This window comes from Clupea harengus, chromosome 17, assembly GCF_900700415.2.
Source record: "Clupea harengus chromosome 17, Ch_v2.0.2, whole genome shotgun sequence".
Classification (NCBI taxonomy): Eukaryota; Metazoa; Chordata; class Actinopteri; order Clupeiformes; family Clupeidae; genus Clupea; species Clupea harengus.
Genome location: NC_045168.1, coordinates 1005001 through 1027500, shown reverse-complemented (window position 1 = coordinate 1027500; position 22500 = coordinate 1005001). Strand labels below are relative to the sequence as shown.

The following is a 22500-nucleotide window of genomic DNA, read 5'->3' as shown; positions in this document are numbered from 1 at the left end:
GCGGCGGTGGTGCCCTCGGGCTCCAGTGCTCGCTCCTCTCTCCTCTGTCCTCGCTCCTCACTCCTCTCGCTCCTCACCCTCTCTCTCTCTCTCGGTTCCTCCCAGCAGGCAAATTAAATATGATGATCCCCCTGGAAATGAAAAAGTAAATCTCGTGCAGAAGACCCGATTGCCGGGGCGGCCCACCGCCACCGAGAGAGGGCAAAGCCGAGGAGGCTTCAAAGTCACCTTGAGAGTGACATCTCTCTCCAACCCGGAAGAGTGATGATCAAAGTAGGGGGAAAAAATGTAGAGTGAGGAAGGGATGGGAGGAGAGAGGGAGGACGTATCGTGCGCCACTATCTTGCGGTCCCCCACCGCTGCGGACACCTTTATCTGTGGTTCCACTGCCTGCGACTCGGGTCTCTGCTCCTATCTCAAGTAGGAGTAACACACGTTTCTGGAAGTGCCATAAATTGTGACACAAAAGCAATCCGAGTCTCTGTTTGTGTGCCTGTGTGTGTGTGTGTGTGTGTGTGTGTGTGTGTGTGTGTGTGTGTGTGTGTGTGTGTGTGTGTGTGTGTGTGTGTTTGATATGATTGAAGGCCACATGCATTGAATGATTTAGTATATGATGCCAGCATTGACGTTGCAGGTCTGGGAGAAGGTTGTGTGCGTGTATGTGTGTGTGTGTGTGTGTGTGTGTGTGTGTGTGTGTATGTTTGTATGTGTGTGTGTGTGTGTGTGTGTGTGTGTATGTTTGTATGTGTGTGTGTGTGTGTGTCTGCGACCGTCCTGTCACACAGCCGCCGTCTCCTCAGATGGTACTTGTCAACTCCCGGCAGGCATCATGGGAGCGTGGCATTCCGCCGGCCGTCACCATTTGTCAATTACACACTCTCACTCACATGCTCGGCTAGTCAGGAGCTGCCAGCCAAGGGATGGAGAATAGAAGGGGAGAGAGAGAGGGGTGATAGAGAGAAGGAGAGAGAGAGTTAGGAAGAGATGGAGGAAAAGAAAGAAGTAGGTAAAAAAGAGAAAGTAGGAGACAGAAAAAGGGAGAGAGACAGAAAGAGATGCAGAGAGACAGAGAGACAGGGGAAGAGGGAGGAAAGAAGGGAGGGAGAGATAGAGAGAGAGAGAGACAAGGAGACAAGACAATACCTGTCACTGTCCATCACATATCATTTTCCAGGGCTGTTGAGGTTTACTATGGAACAACAACAACAAGAACGGCAAGGGGAAAAAAACGCATAAATGTCTCGATCTGTTTTTTTCTTTTCTTCTGTCACCCCCACTGAGGCACAACAGATTGTCTCCTCTCACTAAATTCATGTTCCTCCTGTTTTTGCCGCCGTGGCAACAGCTGCCACTGGTAAGGCGAGCCGTCGGAGCGGGTCGAGAGGGCCGTGACAAACACACACACACACACACACACACACACACACACAGACACGAGATGTGTTTGGCATCCATCCTGTGCTAGTGTGACCCCAATCTCCACCTGAGGGAGAAGACCACCGCTGACAGAGAACATGTCAGCAGACAAATGAAAAATTGCTCTTTGCTGCGCGTGTTCTACACTACAAGTCCCACAAACACATACACACACAACACATACACACAACACATATAAACACACCACACACAGACAAATGCATGTCCTCATGTACAGTATGGGGGCCCTAACTCATAAACACACACACAGACACACAGTCAAATTCAAGTACACACCAATATGGAGCTTCACGCTGACATACACACATGCCGACATACACACACACGCACACACACCCACACACACAGACAGACACACAGACACAGGCACACACAGACACACAGGCACACACACACACACACACACACACACACACACACACACACACACACACACACACACACACACATGTATTTAATACCTGGGGGTGCTGTAGGGGATGACTGTATGTCTGAGTGTGGGATATTGGATCAGGCTGCTGGAGAAGGCTTCCTCTGTGGGACTGATTGCATTGGGGTGCTGGTTAGAAGGGCAGTGCTGGTTCCCTGCCATTGTGGCTTGTGCAGACGAGAGACAAAAAAAGCAGCATAGCATTATTTTGGGGCAAGAGATTGCAGGTCCACATGCATACATATCCACACATGCTGTTGGAACATACACATGCTAAAAGACAATTGTGATACACACTCAGGTAGATGTTGCTGTAGGTGAAGGGATTGTGCCTAAAGGAAGAGATTGGATTCTTTCTCCAAACATCAAGTTGAAAACTCACTCTCTCTTTCACACACGCAAACACACCAGCACATATATAGAGACACGCACACGCACACACACACACACACACACACACACACACACACACACACAGACACACACACTTTCTGCAAGATAAGCCCAAACCAAACAGAGTTGCAGTTGCAATGCCGGCTCCATTATTGGATTATAAAGCAATGTGACATCTCTATTACAGCATCTCCAATCTCTCCCGTAGTCATAAACTGAACAAGGCTGCTGCAGATAGCATGAGCAAGCCTGCTCCTCTCATTGTTGTAAAACGGCTCAGCAAGCACACTTGTCCATGTCAGTGAAGAGTATATATTGAATTTATATACCCACTCTGCACTTTTCTAGGAATTAATGGCAGCGCTATGCACCTAAAGTGAATGTAAAAAATAAATAAAATAAGTAAACATTTCCGCCATGTGTAAAATACAAACATGGCCAATAAAATATGGACTTTCAATAGAATGTATTACTGTTCTTAAGTAATTAAATGGCTCTGAGAAATGTCTTTTGTATATTGTTGGTACAGATATGTGGACTTGCTGCCGGGAAGGAACAAAAATGTTGAATATAGGCCTGTAAAGGCGTGTAGAATGGCCTTCGAGTCTTATCAGTTGGGTATATTAAAAATACTGGGATAGGATGTATTGAAACAGCCCACCCTGTTTGTAGACATGGCTGTGGATTTGGATTCATGAATCTGATATCATATCATTTGTCCTAGGTGATAAAATAATAGTGCATGAAAAAAATGGGTAAAACTTTAGGCCTATTATTCCACTCTTTCTAAATGAGATTTTGTAAGCCCTGCATTTCATTAACACAAAAGAAAAAGATAGTTTGCCCCACGTGCTCCATAAGGCAAAAAATCCGCATACAATCCAACTTTGGGGTTTTTTAGAGGACCTGGGTTTTCAGCATAAAACATCATTTCTATGGTAATTCTTCTTTTTCTGTCTAATCTCATTGGCCTATTGAACAGGCGGTGCAATTTCCTGTCCTTTTCCCGCCTGGTGTCTGCCTTGCCCAGTCTGCTGCATATGTTTTACAATAGCTGTTACTCGTAGCCAAATGAAAGCTGACAAACTCATCTTCACAACTTGTGTGGGGGAGAGTTATGCCATTATTTATCTTTACAAAAGGCATCAGAGAGATATAAATAGAAGGAGTTAAAAAATGGAACGGGAGAAAAGGCCAGTATTGGTTTCTAGCATCTGTGGTTTTCATCTCTGTCAACTGACCCCAAGGCATCCGCCATCGCCGCAGCCATTTTGGCTCGAGCCAGTCCACATGGAGTGGTCACAGTGTAACCACATTATCTACCCGGAGTGGATGGACTAAACTCACTGTGACCCCCCTCCATGGCCGATCTGATCTGTGTCCCCCCCAGTGGGTTTGGGCTTGTGCTATTGGAAACTCCTTCCAGGCCAAATCAAATCCAGTTTGCCAGGTATATTGAGTTGCTGATATGAATGAAGAAAAATAGGGTGAAATATAATACTCTCAGCCAAGTCAACCAGGCAAAGGTGAAGCCTACTACTCCCCCCCATTCACTCGGAGGACCTCCATTATTACATAGCTCGAGGCTGTAATCCAAGCATTCCACATTTATGCAAAACCCAGCATGGCCTTTATTAGTGCTAATTCTCTTCACATTGCCTCTGTCGGCAGACGCTTGCATTATTCACATTCTAAGTACCAAAAAACATTCAGTATATGTGGCAATATCAGTCATAGGCAGAGCCTCAGTGGCACAGGATGTAATATATTAGTGAGGTGTGTTTTTTTTCCAAACTCGTCAGTCCATCAACACACCATTTGCTTTGCTCTGTGTGTGTGTGTGTGTGTGTGTGTGTGTGTGTGTGTGTGTGTGTGTGTGTGTGTGTGTTGGAGGGATAGCGGCTAGGGTGGTGGCGGAGGAGGGCTGTAGTGGCGTAATGCGAGAGATAGGCAGGCATGGGCTCAAATAAAATCAACCACCATTTCAGCTGTTAGGAACCTCCACCATTTTAATGGATCGCTATAATTTATTATACATGAGGAGTGTGGTAAATAAACTAAACCTGTCTTTTATCAGTGAAGTAGGCCATTACTCCCTCTCTCCCTCTCTCCTCTCTCCCTCTCTCCCTCTCTCCCTCTCTCCTCTCCTGTCCTGCTTCACCGCAAACAGCAGCATCTGCCCCAGGCAGCCGCGGCTCGGCGAGGGGAGAGTAATTGGGGCGGTGTACGTGCCTCGCTACCCAAATTGGGGAGGGGTGGAGGGTTTGGTTTGCGTTCTGCCTTCCTTTATTCAATCATAAAAACACAGACTGTTTGCAGTACAGGCCTAAACCTTTGACTCTCAGTTTAGAAGTCCTGTCCTGTTTAAGGACTGGTTCAGATGTTAGGGACTATGTTTTAATATTTGTCCTTGTCTGTCGTGTAAATCATTCACGTGCCACAGTACAAATAGGCGTCATGGAATACTCATAATCTTCCGTCTTCTAATAACAAAAGTTAGTTTGGTTACTTTGCTCCGAGCGCTAGACTCGCAATCGATCCCCTGTCTTGGGAGAATCTCTTACAGAAAAATCAAGTTATCTTTCATACAGACCGAACGAACACACCGCAGGATGAAAACGAGGCCCATCGAATGTGTCTCGGTGCACAGTTCACAGATGTCTCGTGTTTTGTGTCGTGCTGTCATAGTGGTGTGTAATTAGATCAGGGTGGGAATGTTTTTGGAATGTCTGACTTCTGACGGTGGCTGTGGACTGCATGTGACACAGAGATCGTCACAAATCACTCCTGTATGCTGATATTATTGGTCAGAGGGCCGACATTCAGTTTATGGTGTAGAATGTGACTGGAATTCTTTTAGTATGCAATTTTAGTGTGCTGTTATATTAGTCTATACTATCTTGAATGTGTGTTTATGTGTGCCTGTGCTCACCTGTGTGAGCATGTGTGCTAGTATGGGGACATGAGTGTTTTTTCTACGTGCTCCTTGTATTGCTACAAGTGAACAACTATTGTTTACCAACTCACACAGAACAGAGAACAGAGGTTGCCCGCTGGGTCTTATGATCTTGGCAAGGTCTTTTAAGGATCTCCCCTTCCCTGCGGTCCTGCCTATCGGGAGAGGCTGCGGCTTTAAGGACAAAACTAATTTCCCCAGCACTGCTCTCCCGAAGGCTTGGCCTGCCCTTATTCTTGGTTCCAGCGGCCATGAGCCAACGTTCCGATCCCAGCCAAGCTATCAGTCATCCGGCCCCGTGGCACCCCCAGTTAGGTGCTCACGACACAACGATGTGTCCACAATAGGTTAACGGCCGAGGCGCCTGGCGACACACCACTCTATGTCCTTCAGCATGATGCCGTCATGAAGCCTAGTCAGAGAAAAAGAAAAAAAAACTTGTCTTTGCCATGACAACAGGTCATTTATGCCCACAGAGGGTGTGTGTGTGTGTGTGTGTGTGTGTGTGTTTGTGTGTGTGTGCATGAAGGGTGGTCCCCTGAGCCTTTCAGAAGGCTTGTTTCTCAGTCCAGCTTCCGTCAGGTTGAACTGGGGGTCATCCCCATAGTCACCCCCTGAGTCTGTTCCCTGACCTTCTTTTTTCCCCCTGATTTCCCCTGACTTGAAACATGCCCTGTCTTGTCCAGCCGTACGCCTGGTGTGTGAGGGGGTGTGAGAAACTAAGTGAAGCTGACACGTCTCAAACACACGGGAAAGGAACAGCAAGGGAACAGTTTAGGGCTGTGCTTTGATGGAACGGATATGTTAGTGAAAAAAGGAAATAAAAGTACTCGCATAAATGCATCTTAAGATGATGGGAACTAGGAAGGGAAAAATGTCTCCTCTGACTTAGCAGATGAATATTCTAGATGGAGATGAATGGCTAAACGCCTCCTCTGTTGTATGACACACTCTCCACCTCTTTGTTCTGTTGCTATCTGCATGTTTTATCTTTCATGTAATGACGGCATAAATATTAGATGAGAGGCCCGCATAAGCGCACTCTCAGGGGGACATGGCGCGCGTGTGTGTGCAGAGCCTTAGAGACTGCTCATCTCACTAGCGCTCGAACGCTAATGCTAACCTCTGCCGGTTCCACGTGCGTGCGTGCACGTATGTGAGTGTGTGTCCCCGTGTCCGTAAGCGTGGAAACAGCGCACGCTTCGCCGCCCCACAGTCGCTAAACCGTCTGCTCTGACACGGATGGCCCTGTGATTGACAGCTCGCGTACCACGCCGGGGCGTGAACAGATGAAGGGGTGCCAGCTTACCCAGCGGGCAAGATGAGTGGAGTGGTGTGGGCTGGGGGGTGGGCATGGAAGGGATGAATTTGGGGGGGGCTAAACAAAAAAAAAATGAGGTGTTTAGAGCTTCTAGTGCAGATGTGGCCCTTTCCTGTGTACTTCTGTCTGGAAATTGTAGTGGGGGGAGAGGGGTGGGCAGCGGGGCTTGAATGAATGGGATGTGGATACTGAGGTTTGTTTTTTCTTTGAGGAGGGGCCTGTTATTTTGATTTCCTCTCCATGGCGGCGAAAGAGCCCCGTCTTTGTGGGGAGCGGCCATTGTGTTGTGGAGCACTCGGGGAGCGTAATTGAGTTTTGATTGTCGGGTTGTCATCATTGTGCCGTTTCCCCCTGCTATGAAAAGGGCTTTGATAAGGATGAAAGCCGTGTCATTACGCAGATGGCTGTGTTGATATCACTGAAATACACAGGGTTTTTTTTGTGCTTTTTTTTTTCGAGGGATATTTAAAAAAATAAAAAGGGTGTGGTTGTGTCTGTCACTGTCACTTTGGTGCTCTCTCACTCTGTCTCCTCTTCCTCTCTCAACCTCTGTCACACAAACACAGATACACACACACATACGGAAACACAGTAATGTACGCGCGCACACACACACACACACACACACACACACACACAGAGGAGTGAATCATATAATAACAGAGCAGACTGACAGCAAAATCATACTGGTGTCAGTCAAGCCTCCTTCGTTAAACATAAAACAGATAGAAAAGAACTTGTCTTGGTTTTTTCTTGTCATATTTATGAAGCTTTTCATATGCTTCATATCATTGTTTCATTCCAAAGCTCTTTCCGACGCTTGCCAAACCTGGCCAACAGACATCTTTTTTATTCTTTTTCCTGTCAGTCAGCTGGCACACGTGTTTCCCATGAACCCTCTGCCACACCAAAACGCACTGGGCAAAAATGCATTTGGACGTGGCATATTTGCTCTGGTACTGTCAATGCACTAAAGCTGAATAAGGGGTGAGGGATTTTGGGTGATAGTGAGTATGTGTACAATAGTACTTTGCAAAGCCATTCTTGAGAATAATCCAGGCCAAGGAAAGAGGACCTTTTATGTTTTGAGGGATCTGTTCTTCCCGGGGATGTGTTTGCGGCAGTTTCGTACCTTGACATGAATTCAAGCATTTGCACTCCCAAGCAAAACTTCACCTTGGAGAAGCATACACAAATGTTTTGAAAATGCTCGTCTCACTCATTGAGATTGGCAACGACACAATTCGTCTGGTCAATTTGACAACATATCTGGCGAAACTTGGTGAAAACAAACAGCTGTAAAGCCTCTAGCTGTCAGATGCCTGTAGTCATTGATTTCCAATTATTTAGCTTACAACTGCTACAGTGAAATGTCAAACATTGACATTGACACCTGTTTGTTTTCACCGAGTTGCAACGCGATCGTGCAACGTCACTTCCGGTTATTCACCAACCAAAAGAACAAGTGATCTCTCTCTTTCTCAATCTCTTCTTTTCTCTTTCTCCCTTAACCTCTATCTCTCTCTCTTTCACCTTCTCACCCTCTCAGTCTCTGGTTTATTCTCTCTCTCTCTCTCTCTTTCTCTCTTTCTTTTTTCACTCTCTCTCTCTCTCTGCCCTCCCCCCACCCTTCCGCCTCCCTCCTGACAGCAAAAAAAAGAAGAGGCTGAAGTCACGGCCAATTTGTTCCCCCTCATCCGGGAATAATACCTTTATTCTGCTCCTGCATGCTGAGAGCATCAAACGTGGCCCTCTCTTAGCCTGCTAGCCGCCGCCGCCACCACCGCCGGATGTTCTGAGCATAAAGCTACAGGAACGAAAGGCACTGTCCTCCTTTTGTACCCAGGTCCTTTTTTTCTCCGCAGAGCAACAATGGCAACACTGTCCTTTCGACTATTCCCCTCTCGCGTTTTTGGTCACGTTGGACAATGGCGTCTATCTGATTTCGACGACATCGAAAAAGGTTACAGTCCATTACTGTCCGCTCGGGGAAAAAAAGGCAGAAACGTGGTGGTAATAACAGGGAACGTCGCTTAAATGTCAAGCCTCGACGGCCGTTAATAGTTGACATCTAAATGTCAAATTAGAATGATTTGAAGACGATGGCGAGTGGACGGGTGCTGCAGTGATTTGGATACAGTGAGCGAATACGAGGCCAACCACCCAAACACCCACACACAACCACACACACACACACACACACACACATACACACACACACACACACACACACACAACCCTGTTGTGACCACCAATTCTTCTTGTCTAGTCTAGATGCCTCCAGCACTCACACACACACACACACACACACACAGATCTCAGGCTTATTAGTATCTTGTCACATCCATCTTGGCCAAAGGCTAAAAGCCATTATGTGTCGTACGGGTGTCCACCTTTCCATTCCTGTAAGAGGTAAAGGGGGAAATAAATGGTGGATCTCTCCTCTAGCTTCAGCTAGAATTTATCATGGGCATCAATGCAAAGAGAGATATCCCTCTGCCAAGGCTTATGGGTAATTAGGCACATTGATCTACTCCTTGGAACCAACCTTGACCTTTGAACTCTTTCCAGTGGGTAACTGTGACTGATGGTTGTCAATCACTCCAGGCAGTCATCCAGAGAAGACTCTCCCTTCGTCCCCTTTCATCACTGGACTCGCTCGTACTCCTGTTTGCTACTGAAACACCTTCTTTGAGACACTCATCACATTCAGGAGCATATAGAGACACAGTTCATAAAGATGCTGTGAAGCCCTACACACACACACACCTACACACACACACACACACACACACACACACACACACACACACACACACACACACACACGTGTGGCACATACACATGCAAGTGCATAACCACAAATGAGATGGCTGGTTACGTTTCATGATTTAGTTCATGTGTCAAAGCCTTGATCTTTCTTGGCCTGCCTATCCTTGAACACTGTTGAAATGGTGAAATGGCAGTCTTGGAAACGTGAGTATTTTATCACCAAAAGGCTTGAGCTACATTTGAATCAAGAGAACAGACTGTTGCCTTAAGCTGCACACCTATGTTTATTTCAGAGGATGAACCGTTGAACAGATTGTGTTTCTCGTCCCTTACTGGATGCCTGCGTTGACATTATCGTGGTTCTGCCACGTCTACCTGTGCTGTGGGTCCAATCTCCCTCACTCTCTCTGTCTCATTTAGCTCTGAAGCTGCCCACAGTGGCACAGCACACACACACAACGCCAGCACACAACATCATTACCTGATGGTCCAGGCCCCTTATGTTCCCTATGCCAGTCTCAGTAGAGCATGTGATTTCCCTCTGCACTGTGCAGATGTGCTCTCTCTCGCTCTTTCTCTCACTCTCTCTCTCTCTCTTTGTCTTTTGCATCCTCTTTCTCTCTCCCTCTCACTCTCTCTCTCTCATGCATGCTCTCTCCCTCTCTCGCTCTCTCTCTCTTTGTTTTTTCTATCTTTACCTCCCTTCCTTCCCTCATTTTCTCTCTTTCTCCCTTATCTCTCTCTCCTCCTCATATCTCTCTCTCCCTTATCTCTCTTTCTCTCTCTCTCTCTCTCTCTCTCCCTCCATCTCCTTTCCTGTCATTCTCCTGGCCTGTGTACATGACTGCTGGTGTGTACATGTCGCTTCCAGAGAAGCCTGCCTGATGTGATTCCTCTGCCCAGCCAGCCAGCAGACCGATGCGCTTTTAGCACGGCCGCTATTTACCCAGCGAGACCCTGCAGATAGTTCCACAAACAGAAACCTGCCTTCTGACGCCTGTCATGTCGTGTGTTTGTCTGTATGTGTGTGTGTGTGTGTGTGTGTGTGTGTGTGTTGTCTGGCAGAGATAAGAACATGTAAAACCTGAGAGGAAAGCGATCTGATTGTGCTGTTTCTGCCACTCCACAGATCTCATTGGGTCTCATTCAGGAGCCGGTTTCGACTCGTTTGGAGTGAGATTGAGATATGAGCGAGTGATACGAAACAAACTTTCAGTTTAGCAAAATATACAGAGGCGCGTTTTTATTTCATCTTTTATGCCCGTCTTGACACCTCCCAGGGCTGCTTTAGACAAGCAAGTCAGTGTGAGATTTGGTGATCAGTTGCTCAGGGGAGTTCACCCATTTTACACACGCGCGCGGGGGGGGAATGTGTCGTGTAATCCTTTAGATGCCATTCTTGATGGTGCTGGTAATCCTGAGCACTCTGTGGATAAAAGCCATCCTCATGGACAGCATGGGGCCAGCCTGGATGGCTGCCTGATGCAGACTCATGCTGACACACGCACACACATGAGCACACAAACATACGCACACACACACACACACACACCTCATGTTGGTCAGATACAAACACTCATGATAACTGCTTAATCGTTTATCTCTTGCCATATATGGCTGTGTGTGGGTGTGTGTGTGTGGGTGTGTGTGTGTGTGTGTATATGTGTGTGTGTGTTTGACTGTATCATCATGATCCACCAGCACTCCCTCCCGTGCCATCTTTGATTGCCTGCAATGAAGTCCAGTAGGGGGGTTATTTGTTTATAGACCAGTGCAGTGCGGGGGCATTCTACCGTATGCTGGCCATTTTGCGTTATCTGTGCCTCACACTCTCTCTACTGCTGATAGAGGCAAACCTTTAACTTCACCCCCCAACCCCCCACGCGTCACATTACTTCTAGCAACAGATAATCTGTGTAAATAAACAGTGATTTGTCTGCTAGATTTTTCTAGCTAGATTTTTTTTTCTCTCTCTCTCCCCCCCCCCCCCCCCCCACACACACACACACACACTCACCTCACCACACAACTCCAGCTAATCAATAGATTGTTAACAGTCTTTTCACTTTCTCACCATCAATTACGGTGGGCAGGCAGAGGTCGGAAAATCGATGCGTTAAAAATGAAATCCAGGTATCCAGCCCGGCAGCTGGATCAGGAGCCCGTGAAGTTTGAAGGGCAGAGGGTTCCTCAGGGGGACAGAACAGAACGCGGGAGAACCGGGAGCGGAGATGATATCAAGGGAAGGGAACGGAAGGGGAGTGGGGGGTGGAGATATCAGAAGGTCAGCTGACGTGGGCTGTCACGGTCGTAGGTTGTGCTGCATCTGCCTGAAATGACAGGAAATAAACAGGCTGAGTCTGCTGTCCGCTCCGCACACCCCTCCACCGGAATAATGGACTAATGAATAATATATCTTTAAATATCTCGACAGAACAAAAAGAAAAAGAAAAACTAGTGTATGTCTAAACACCTGTTTCAGCTTTTGAGTCATTTCGGATGAATGAATTGTGATTGACGGCAATTTAACAAACTAATTGTACTCTAATTGCGTATGCGTGGGCCTGCATTAAGTTAAACACTAGTTCGCTGTCACCTCCTAACTAGGGTTGGGTACCGAGAACCGGTACCAATATGGAACCGGTTCCAATACAACCGGTACCTACCCGGACCGAAATGCAACGCAGATTTCGGTGCTTCATTTCGGTGCCTGAGCCAATTGAACACGGTCGCTAGGCAGATTCCGCGGGGCACATGTAAAACTGCCCCAGCTCCCAATGTAAACTTTGTCCTGTGTCGCTCACGCTCATTGGTGTTTTCATAGCAACAGTCTTATGACAGTGAAGAGCATGCAGCATTTCACAGAGCAAGCACAAACAGAACTAGCCATCAACCTTTTAACAGAGAAAATACCGAAAGGTAAACGGTCAAAAGTGTGGCTGTATTTCGCACCAAAATATTCAAACATCGCGACGTGCAGCAAATGCAACAAAACAATTGCGTGAAAAGAGTGGAGAGAAGGCAAAGAGTCAACGGCAGATCAGCAACCGAAGACTGAAAAATAAACGGAGATGACAGCTATACTTAACCTACGGTAGTCTCTTAAAGGGGCAGTACACATTTTCTCGTACTCAGTGTGTTCAAGTAACAAGATTAACTATAAACAAGATAGAAAAGATAGGTATAAACAAATCATAAAATGGTGAAATTTCATGAAATAAATGCAAACAAAATAATACATTTTTGACTCCAAAGGCAAATATGCTCATATTTTTGCAAAAGAAGTTTGAAGCTGTTTTTTGTATTTATTTATATTTATTTAAGTATACTATAAACTGTTGTTTACAGTTAATATAATGTTCATAGTTTGAAGTTAAAAAGTTTGAAGCCAAGTGTTTTGTATGTATTTATATTTATAATATACTTTAAACAGTTAATATATTGTTCAATTTGAAGAAAAAAAATTGAATTGAACAAAAGAATTGCTGAAGTATTGAAGCTGTAGTGTGTGTGTGTGTGTTTTGTATTTATTTGTATTTATTTAAGTATAGTCTAAACTTTTGTTAACAGTTCATATATTATTTAAGTTTTAAGTTAAAAGGTGTTTTGTATTTATTTATATATATAATCTACTTTAAACAGTTCATATATTTGGCAATAAAGCCTTTCTTAAATGTCGTCAATCGTAAAATTTTTTTTATTTTTTATAAAAGTATCGGTTCCGGCACCGTTTAGGCACCGGTATCGTTTTAAAAGTATCGGTTATGTACCGGTATCGGATAAAAACCAAACGATACCCATCCCTACTCCTAACTAGTCATTTTACTTTTTTTTTTAATTTTTCATTCAAATAGCCATCAACCTTGCACTTATTAGCACTTAACCACCTAGTACTTATTTCACAGTCACTCTTTTACCTGCTGCCTTGCAACTTGAGAGTCATGGTAAGGTGAAAGTGCACCCACAGCCACCCCTGTGATTGAGGGCCTTCCTAAAACCAAACCACCCCCAACAAACTGTCCCTACTACCCCACTCTGTTTGCACGTTCACGTGGAGGGGGCATTAGATTCGTTGCCATCTAAAACCATCTAAAACCAGCCAACTGCGAGTCTGCATCTATGCGAACTTCGCACAGTTTTTTAGTGTCCTTGCAGCACTTTAATTCTACTTGTCTACCTTTTCTGGCCGAACGGCCATATTTGTTTGTGGAGTAATGTACAGCATATCAGTGAACATGACATTTGCAGCAAAAGTAGTAAAATACTGAAGATCGAAAAGATGTAGACCTACATAATACAACATGTCTGGGTCTACTTATTACAGCGTATGGAAATGTCAACGTAAATAAAACATGAAATTCAGTTCCACACACACACAGTTCCACACACACACATAATGAAAGAAGTAAACAGGAAAAAAATCCTATGTATTTCCTTGGGGTCTCCAAAACTATATTTTATAGTGTTTTTAATATTGATTATGTTCATTATTTAAATAAAAATATCAATTTGGTTTTTCCATCAAGAGCATCCTAAAGCTTGCCGCTATATTGTACCCTCCCCCTTTATTAAGGGCATCCCAAATCCCTACCCCTGCATTAAGATTGGTTCTGTGCAGACAGAGACATATATAGAGGTTTAACAGTGTGATTACAAACATAGTTCACACCGTGACAGAAAGGGAGTGGGAAGGGTCCGGTTTAAGGGCGGCCCTGATTGTTTCCCTGCTCCAGGTTGCTGTGTGGCTAGTTTAAAAATGTGTCTGTCAGGAAAGTGTGAATCTTTTGGCTGTTTGTTGAGGAGCTAATGAGGTCACATGTGTTCTTGTAGAAACGATTTATGATGCGAGGTCTTTAAAAAAAAAAAAAAAAATAGTGCATTATTTATCACTGCATCATTAAGAAAGCTCAATCTATTTTTGGACAGTCATAGGTTGTGGGGGTTGACCTCTAAGGTTACAGAAATGGGATTTAAAAAATACATCCATGATGACACGGTATAAGTATAGTGCAACTTTCTTTTTCTATAATCAAAAGAACTGGGTACACTGCTTAGAGTTTATCATGTATTTGGTGCATTCTGCAGTGTGCCTTAATGTTCAGATGAAGCCCTGAGTTGGGTGTTAAGACTGTTAAACAACCCCCCACCCCCCACCCCTCCAGCACTCCTTGAGCTCTTGCAGTGACTGTTCCAGCTTCACACACACCCCAACACACACACACCTCCACTCCCTTGAGGCAAGCACTTTTTGCTCTTTCCGTGTGACTTCCTATCCAGGGTCTAGTGACATCATCACGTTTGGAAATGTGGCTAGAGAAAAAGACACCATTACTTCCAGTTCAACCATATTGCCATGTTCAACTGGAGCCGTCTGCCGCACCGTTTCATCCTTTGGACTTTTTTCTCTTAACATACTAAGCTTGGGGGGGGGGGGGAATCTTAATACAAATTCTGAATTTCATACCTTTCAAATGGTCTAGCATTACAGGGGAGTGTCAGTTAGGGTAAAAGTGAACACAAAAAAAGAGTCTGTGAGTGCTCAGGTCTTTTGCTAAGCACACCGTGTTTATTGTAATGCTGTGAGCTTTACAAGGGCGGCCTGACATTAAATGCATCTTTAGTCGGTGGCAAACGATTTGACTCCATCAGAGGACGAATGCGCTGTCAGAAGTCTGAGGCTAGAATCTTGCTGTACTCCCAGTTTGTCAGGGCAGCTATTACAGTCAAGCAATATGACAGAGACGTTTCAGACTCTAAGCAGTGCCGTTGTCCATTTGAATAAGATCGAATAGGATGGGAATGGCATTGCATGCTGCGCTGAGGAGATAGTTAAGTTGAATGGCAGGAATAATATTATACAGAATAGGGAGGAGAGGTAGGAAAGAAATGCAATAGTGTGTAATAGTGCGTGAATGTAATGTGTATTTCTTGTCAGTGGCTGTGTAGTCTCTTCATTGGTCTGCTTAGTTTGTAAATACATGGCAATGATTCGGTATTGTTCTTGGTTTTTCTGTTCCCGGTGGAATTGTGCAGCTATGGTTGGTATATTGAATGATAAGTGGACATTTATCTTGCATCAGTGCGTCGACCTCCACCCTCCAAACACACCCCCACACCCCACACCCCACACCCCCTCTCTCACACACACACACCCCCCACACTCCATTTCTTTTCTTTCTGTGCCTGCCAACTACTTCCCAGACCTTAGACTCCACTGTCATCACTCGGAACATTCTAGATGGTTGGTTTGACAGTATCAACAGTCTCTTTGGAGCGGCATCAAAGGCTGCGAGAACAAAAAAGACATTGTTGGCGTTTTTGCTGAGCACACCTGCTTCACGGCCTTCCTGAGCTCTTTCAGCATGGCGATTATTGTGATGGAAACTATCACAAACCCCAAGGATGCCCTTAGCTGAGCTGAAGCCGTCTACTCTCTAAGTTGTAACGGCCGAGGTACGATCTTTTGTGTAGGGGAAATTGCTTTCCTTTTTCAATATTGTTGTCTGAATGCAAGGAAGAAAAGATCTACCCGAGTACCTCAAATTGGCATTGGTTATTGTGCTGAATGATAATTCTTCAGTTCCAAATATTAAAATATATATGCTTCTTGCCTACCTTGTCAGTTCAGGAATCGTACCTGACAGATTGTTCATCTTAACCATGGGTATTAGATGTTCATATATATGTTCATATATATTTATACAATTTGTAACCCATTCACCATAGGCCTTTGAAATGTGTAACCGTCGATGTGTCAAAACATGTGAAGGACGAACCTGTGGAGTTTTAAACTGAATTGATTCGGCTGTAGTTGTGAACCACCACATCATACCCATGTAGAAACTACTCAGTAAATGTAGTATTTACTCTTTTGCTCATTCCTATTTGTCTGAATGACCTCTGTGTTACATTACCTTATGAAACTGAATCTAAATTTCACAATGAGACCTGAATATACCGTGGTCACTTGTTAGCAACCATATACAGATGAACACTCTGATTTAGTTTCATTGTCACTGATGGCATTAATCTGAACTGTGCTGGCAGCTCACTCATCCTCCTTTCTTCTGCTCAGTTCAAACCAGTGGAGCTTCGTTACAGCCTCGTTGATTAAAGGCTGTTTCCAGCCCTTTGTTTTAATCTTCTGTCCCTCGTGCTCTGAATAAAGATAAAGAAACGCTTTACAGGCGGATACACATACAAACCCAGAGAGACATCCATTCAGTGATTTCATCTCTCTTTAGTGTTTTTCTTTCTCCGACCCCTTTGATAAAAAAGACTTGCTAGTATCCACAAAGGAGGACAAAGTGAGAGGAATGTTTCAGTTTTTCCTTCATCACCAAATACACTGGTTTAAAAGATTTTGCAGATGAAGTCAGCAGTTTGTCCGTTTTCTTTTTTTGGGGGGGGGGTTTGGCAGCGCTTGTTGCCATCCTTGTCATTCCTTTCCCGCTTTAGATGGGGGGGGGGGGGGGGGGGGGGACCAACCTTGAGATGAGACTAGAGTGGTTTAGGTTCCCATTCAGTGCTAGCTAAAGAACTGACACATCAAATTGCCTGTCTGCCATCTCCCCTTTGTCCCAGCAAATAGGGACATGCGAATGAACAAGGGGAGCTGAACACTGCTAAAGGTTGAGGGCTAAATTCCTGAGAAATGGACTGTGAATTGAACCTGGGAATGGAAATTGATCCTATTACAGTGTGCCTGGGTTGCCTGCGCCTCCCCAGGGGAGATTGGAGAGCACAGATTGAGGAGGCAACACGGTTCCCTGATTAGAGTTGAAGGGAAAGGAGCCTTGGGCCGCACCTCCAGCTTTGGGGGTACTTCATGGATCAGTGCTGGGCCCATCACAATACTTAATCGGTGTAGGGATAGATGGGGTCGGCATCCTAGATAGCATGGCTGGAGAGGTGTGTGTGGTGTGTGTGTGTGTGTGTGTGTGTGTGGGGGGGGGGGGTTGGGGGGGAAAGGAGATACAATAAAGTAGAAGATTCATGGGGTATCAAAATGTATCATACTTTCAACCATTTTCTTTGGAAGCGGTATAACATGGTTTGATTGAATGAGACAGTAGAGTGTTTTAAAGTCTGCCGGGATACTCCTGAATCTCCAATATTGATGTTGTATGACACCTGTGTGCATTTTCTATTTGAAACATTTCTTTCATGCCTGCTGTTATCTCCCCCCAACTCTCTCTCTCCTTAGATCCTATGCACGGGCCACGTAAGCTGCAAGTGGTGGACATCAAGTCCAGGCAGATCACGCTTCGCTGGGAGCCATTCGGGTACAACGTGACGCGTTGCCATAGCTACAACCTGACTGTGCAGTACCGGTACCAGGCCGGAGGCAAGGAGGAGACCCGGGAGGAGCTGTGCTATGACACCCTCAGTACCACCCCGCAGCACACCATCCGCAACCTCTCCCCCTACACCAACGTCAGCGTCAGGCTGATGCTGCACAACCGCGAGGGGGTCAAGGAGAGTGAGGAGCTGGGAATGCTGACAGATGAAGATGGTCAGTGTTTTAAACCAGTGACCAGCGCTGTTGCATAAACACACTTGTTTGACAATGTTGCAATCGCGGTTCCTTATTTTGTTAGATGTTAGTTGTTGCAATGATTGCTAGGAAAACGTACTCATCTTGGCCCTGCATTCTTGTATTTATGTTCAGATCTGTGACAAAGGAGCCATTTCAGTTCAATTTCTCAAAAAATATCTTAAGTGAAAATGTGTTTCCAAACAAATCCAGTGATTTCTGTTAACCTTAAGAAAGCTTCACTGAAAACTTTTGACCCTTTTGAAATGTTGAAATGAAACCTCCATTTCTCAATCATTTTTTTTATATTTATTTCATTTTTGTACTTGCTGTCAGCACTTTCTTGCACTGTCCTTGAACGCAACGGTAGTTTGTTTCACTTGGTATACAAAGAGCAGCTGACATGATGTTGCGTTGGAATTCACGTCCATTGAGTTGGGAAACTAGATGAGGGAAAAAACGAACCATGTTCTTGTAATGGCCCCAGGTAACCTCCATCATAACTGTTTAAATGGAAGCCGCTGAGAGTCAATACGAGCCAAGGCTGAAATGAAAACATACTTTTTGAGACCCCCAGCCGTAGCAGAAGCTGATTTGGTCATTCCCTTTGAACTGACAGCGGAGTACAGTCAGTTATTACATCTCACGGTTGATTCAGAGCAAGTACTCAGAACATGAAGTGCGAGCCACAAGTTTGTTGTTCTCGCATTCCGTTTTATGGAAATATTGATTTTGCGAAAGGAAAAGATCAACGTTTGTCTGGGGATGCGGTGGGCGGATCAATATGGATGTGATCAGCTGCATGCAAACACACACACGCACACACACGCACACACGCACACACACACACACCCACACACACACACACACACACACACACACACACACACACACACACACACACACAGACACACACACACACACACACACACACTGTGTGCCACCTTGCTCGTACATCTATTTATTTTCCCGCTCTCTTTCAGTGCCCGGCCCTGTACCCCTGGAGTCCATCCATGGAAACACTTACGAGGAAAAGATCGCCCTCAAATGGCAGGAGCCTGTGCAGACGTATGGAATCATCAAGCAGTATGAGGTACGTCTGTGGCACTGGGAGGCGGAGGTGGTGATGGTGGTGGGTGGGGGGGGGGGGGTTTGGTTGGTCACAGCACGGCCCAATGCTGCCCATCCATCTTCCGTCTTGGGCGAGGACTGAGCTGCGCCATCTTTCATTCACCGTGGGGTCTTAATTGACTAATAAATCTAACCCTAATAACCTTAAGCCCTGAATGCAGTGAGGCTTGTTAACACAATCTATTACAGAGCTGAGCCACACAGATAGCGCTAATCCCATACACAGAACAAAGCCAGAGCGTGCGGCTCGGATATAATCACAGAAAATATATTTTTAAAAATTCCCTCATCATCCCGGCGACAGTTACAGAGACTGTGACAAGCGAGTGCATGCGGATGCGTGCTTTCACAGCAGTGCAGTCTCGCAATGCGGAGTGGAGGTGCATTGACATCTCTGACAGTCTTGAAAGTTACTCTGGGTTAAAAAGACATCATGGGGGGCCACAGAGGCTTTGTGTTTAACTTCGGGAATGTTCTAGACTTTGCTCGGATCCTGCACAGTTCTATGCCCCAGCAGTGATATGGGGGGGAGGGGGGATCAGCGTTACTGCAAAAGGGCTTTGTGTTTGATTTGAGTGTCAAGTTGTTTCCATGATGCTCAGAATAGCCACTTAAGGCATACCTGAGTATTGTGGTCACAGACACGTCTCAGCGTTGGAATGTGGGCATTGCTTTCGCAAGTACAATCATGTTCGACCCACCGCAAGACCGCTCTCGTAACAGTCCTCAAAAGATCAACAGCACCAAGAGTGCGAATATTTTCACCTCAACTCTGCCCAACTAAAAGTCACTGTTTTTGAGGTCACGTTAGACCTTAGTGAGCGCTTTAAAATCTAACAAAAAAAAATCTCCTGTTGATGAAAGTGTCTCATTTGCATGGAAAGCTGTGATCGGCTCAGAAATCTGCACAATGCAAAGTGGAAGCTTTTTTTATGTGTGTGAGGGTGTGTGTGTAGTCAAAAGAACCATTGTAGCAGAACTTCATTTGTAGAGAAAAAAAATCACCAATTAAGCTGTCATATGAAATTATATTCTGTCATCTCGTCCCCCTGCGACAGGGTGTCAGGATTATGATCTGCCCGGCTTTAAAAGGCAAAAAGGGGCACAAATCAAAGTGTTTTGCTCTCATTAGTGGCTGATTGACTAACCAGTGTTTATTATATTTTTGCCGTGGCATTATGCAAAGTCCCGGGTGATCTTCAGCCCTTTGAAGGACCTTTTTGCTCCCAAACAGCCTTTGTTCCCATGTCGCTTTCAGCTTCCTCTTCAGGGACAGGTGTGTGTGTGTGTGTGTGTGTGTGTGTGTGTGTGTGTGTGTGTGTGTGTGTGTGTGTGTGTGTGTGTGTGTGTGTGTGTGTGTGTGTGTGTGTGTGTGTGCCTGTGCTCATTAGGTGCGGAGGCTGGTGAGTTACCCTGGTGACCCCCCAAAGAAAAGCAAATCAGAAGTGTTTCTATCTATCTATTTATCTATCTATCTATCTATCTATATGTATATGTATGTAGTATGTAGTATGTATGTATGTTTATATGCTAAAAGCAAAGTAGATATTTCTCTGCCATATGCTCAAGACTGTTCAAGGCAACCACTTGAAGTAGGCCTTCATCTTCAGTTGTTGTGGTGTGTGAGAAAACTGTGTGAACTGGTTGGTTTAATTACAAGCTTCTTTTATGTGGATACATCACACCTGTCTCTTTACGTGAGCTAAATAGGCTGGTACAAGTCATGAGCAAAAGCTAACACAAAACTGGTAGTTTACCATTTTGTACACCTACTTGGAAAGTCGCTTAACAATTTGACATGCTCAAGGAATGACAAGGAATAGTACAACCTCTGCATACAGGAATCTGCTTTTCTCCATCTTTCAAATAATTGTAAACTGGTGCCCTATATCTCTTGTTGACAAACCACATGACATCCCCATTGAGCTCATCCAGTTGGCGGTAACAATATGTTATTTGCAAAACTTTCTACATGCTCTGCTCAGCCAAGACCTGTTTTATCCAGTACGAAAATTCCAGTAAAATAATCCTCTAGATGCTGGGCTGAGATGAAGATGAATTGGGGGGGTACTTCACACCTGAGGGCCGCGAATGGCACTGCTTCCCTGCCTCCCCTTTGTGTGCTTTTAATTGGAATTAGAATGGAATTGTAATGGAGGGCCTCCTATTACTGGCAAAATGATTTATTTAAATGAAGCCCTTTCACAGAGCTGATAAAGTTACATTAAGGGAGGTGGAGGAGGTGGAGGAGGGAGGCGAAGGGGAGGGAAAGGGAGGAGGCGCTCTCTTGCGCACACACACACACACATACATGCACACACACCCGCAGACATACACACACACTCTGTATAGAGTGAGAATCGCTCGAGTGCTTTTCCCTTTAGAATTCTTTCCCTCTAATCTTGTGGAGTGGAGTGGGGGAAAAGCAATGAAATAAAACAACAGAAAGAGTGACAGAGAGAGAGAGAGAGAGACAAGAGGAGAAAATGAAAGAGAGATATAGGGAGGCAGAGAGAACGAGCCAGAAAGAGAGATAGAAGGAGGCGGAGAGAAAGAAGCGATAGAGGGAGAAGGCCCGACGGCTGACTCCTTTTCCCAGAGTGAGTGGAGGAGTATTTGAACACTAATACAGGAAAGTTTGTCTTGCAGTTTGTCTGGACACGAACCAGGCGGTTCTAAGCTCAAGTATGTTTATGGATGACGTTCGGTCCGAGGGGAGTCCTCTGGAGGTCGTGTGATATTACAACCGAGGGCCCCTCTGTCCAACCACAGTTTCCAAAGCACATAACCCTAAAAGATAATAAACCTGTTTCCCTTCTTATAATGAGTTTACATTCATTAGAATAAGAGGATACTATTCTTTAAACAAACTACTAACTAACCCAGTGTAGCCCTCTCCCAGAGTACGAAAAGGTATTTATTCTGATCAAATCATTTCCTGAAACTGTTGAACTGATGTGTGAAGTCGACCCGCTGCAGGTTGGTTTTCTTGAGCGGTGGTACTATGACACAGACGTTCTATGAAATGTCGGCCATGTCTTTTTGGGATGGGCTTCAGTGAAACTAGCATCCTCTCCATCCCCAGATCTTCTACAAGGCTGTCAGCTCCTTCGACACGGTGTTCAACCTGACCAACCAGAGCGGCAAGGTGCTGAAGTTCAGCAACGAGACGTCACACACGTTCGAGGGGCTCTACCCAGGCTCGACCTACTCCTTCACCATCAAAGCCAGCACCATCAAGGGCTTTGGGCCACCAGCTATCGCCCAGTTCACCACCAAGATATCAGGTGAGGACAGTCTCCGTTGTGTGTCAGTAATTCTGTGCTTGTTTTCTTGTTTGTGTGTGTGTGTGTGTGTGTGTGTGTGTGTGTGTGTGTGTGAGTGTGTGGGTGTGTGTGAGTGTGTGGGTGTGTGTGAGTGTGTGTGTGTGTGTGTGTGTGTGTGTGTGTGTGTGTGTGTGTGGGTGTGTGTGAGTGTGTGTGTGTGTGTGTGTGTGTGTGTGTGTGTGTGTGTGTGTGTGTGTT

At 45.3% G+C, this 22500-nt stretch overlaps 1 protein-coding gene across 21 annotated transcripts in view; it reads left to right on the top strand.

The window, feature by feature from the left end:
• The window catches only part of ptprma (protein tyrosine phosphatase receptor type Ma), a 193268-nt gene that overhangs the window by 89299 nt on the left and 81469 nt on the right, over positions 1-22500 (top strand). For all 21 annotated transcript variants that reach the window (XM_031583787.2, XM_031583786.2, XM_031583784.2 and 18 more), the window contains exons 8-10: positions 17516-17824; positions 18829-18938; positions 22062-22263. In XM_031583787.2, the coding sequence (XP_031439647.1) occupies positions 17516-17824; positions 18829-18938; positions 22062-22263 (621 nt within the window). The remainder of the gene's footprint in view (positions 1-17515; positions 17825-18828; positions 18939-22061; positions 22264-22500) is intronic.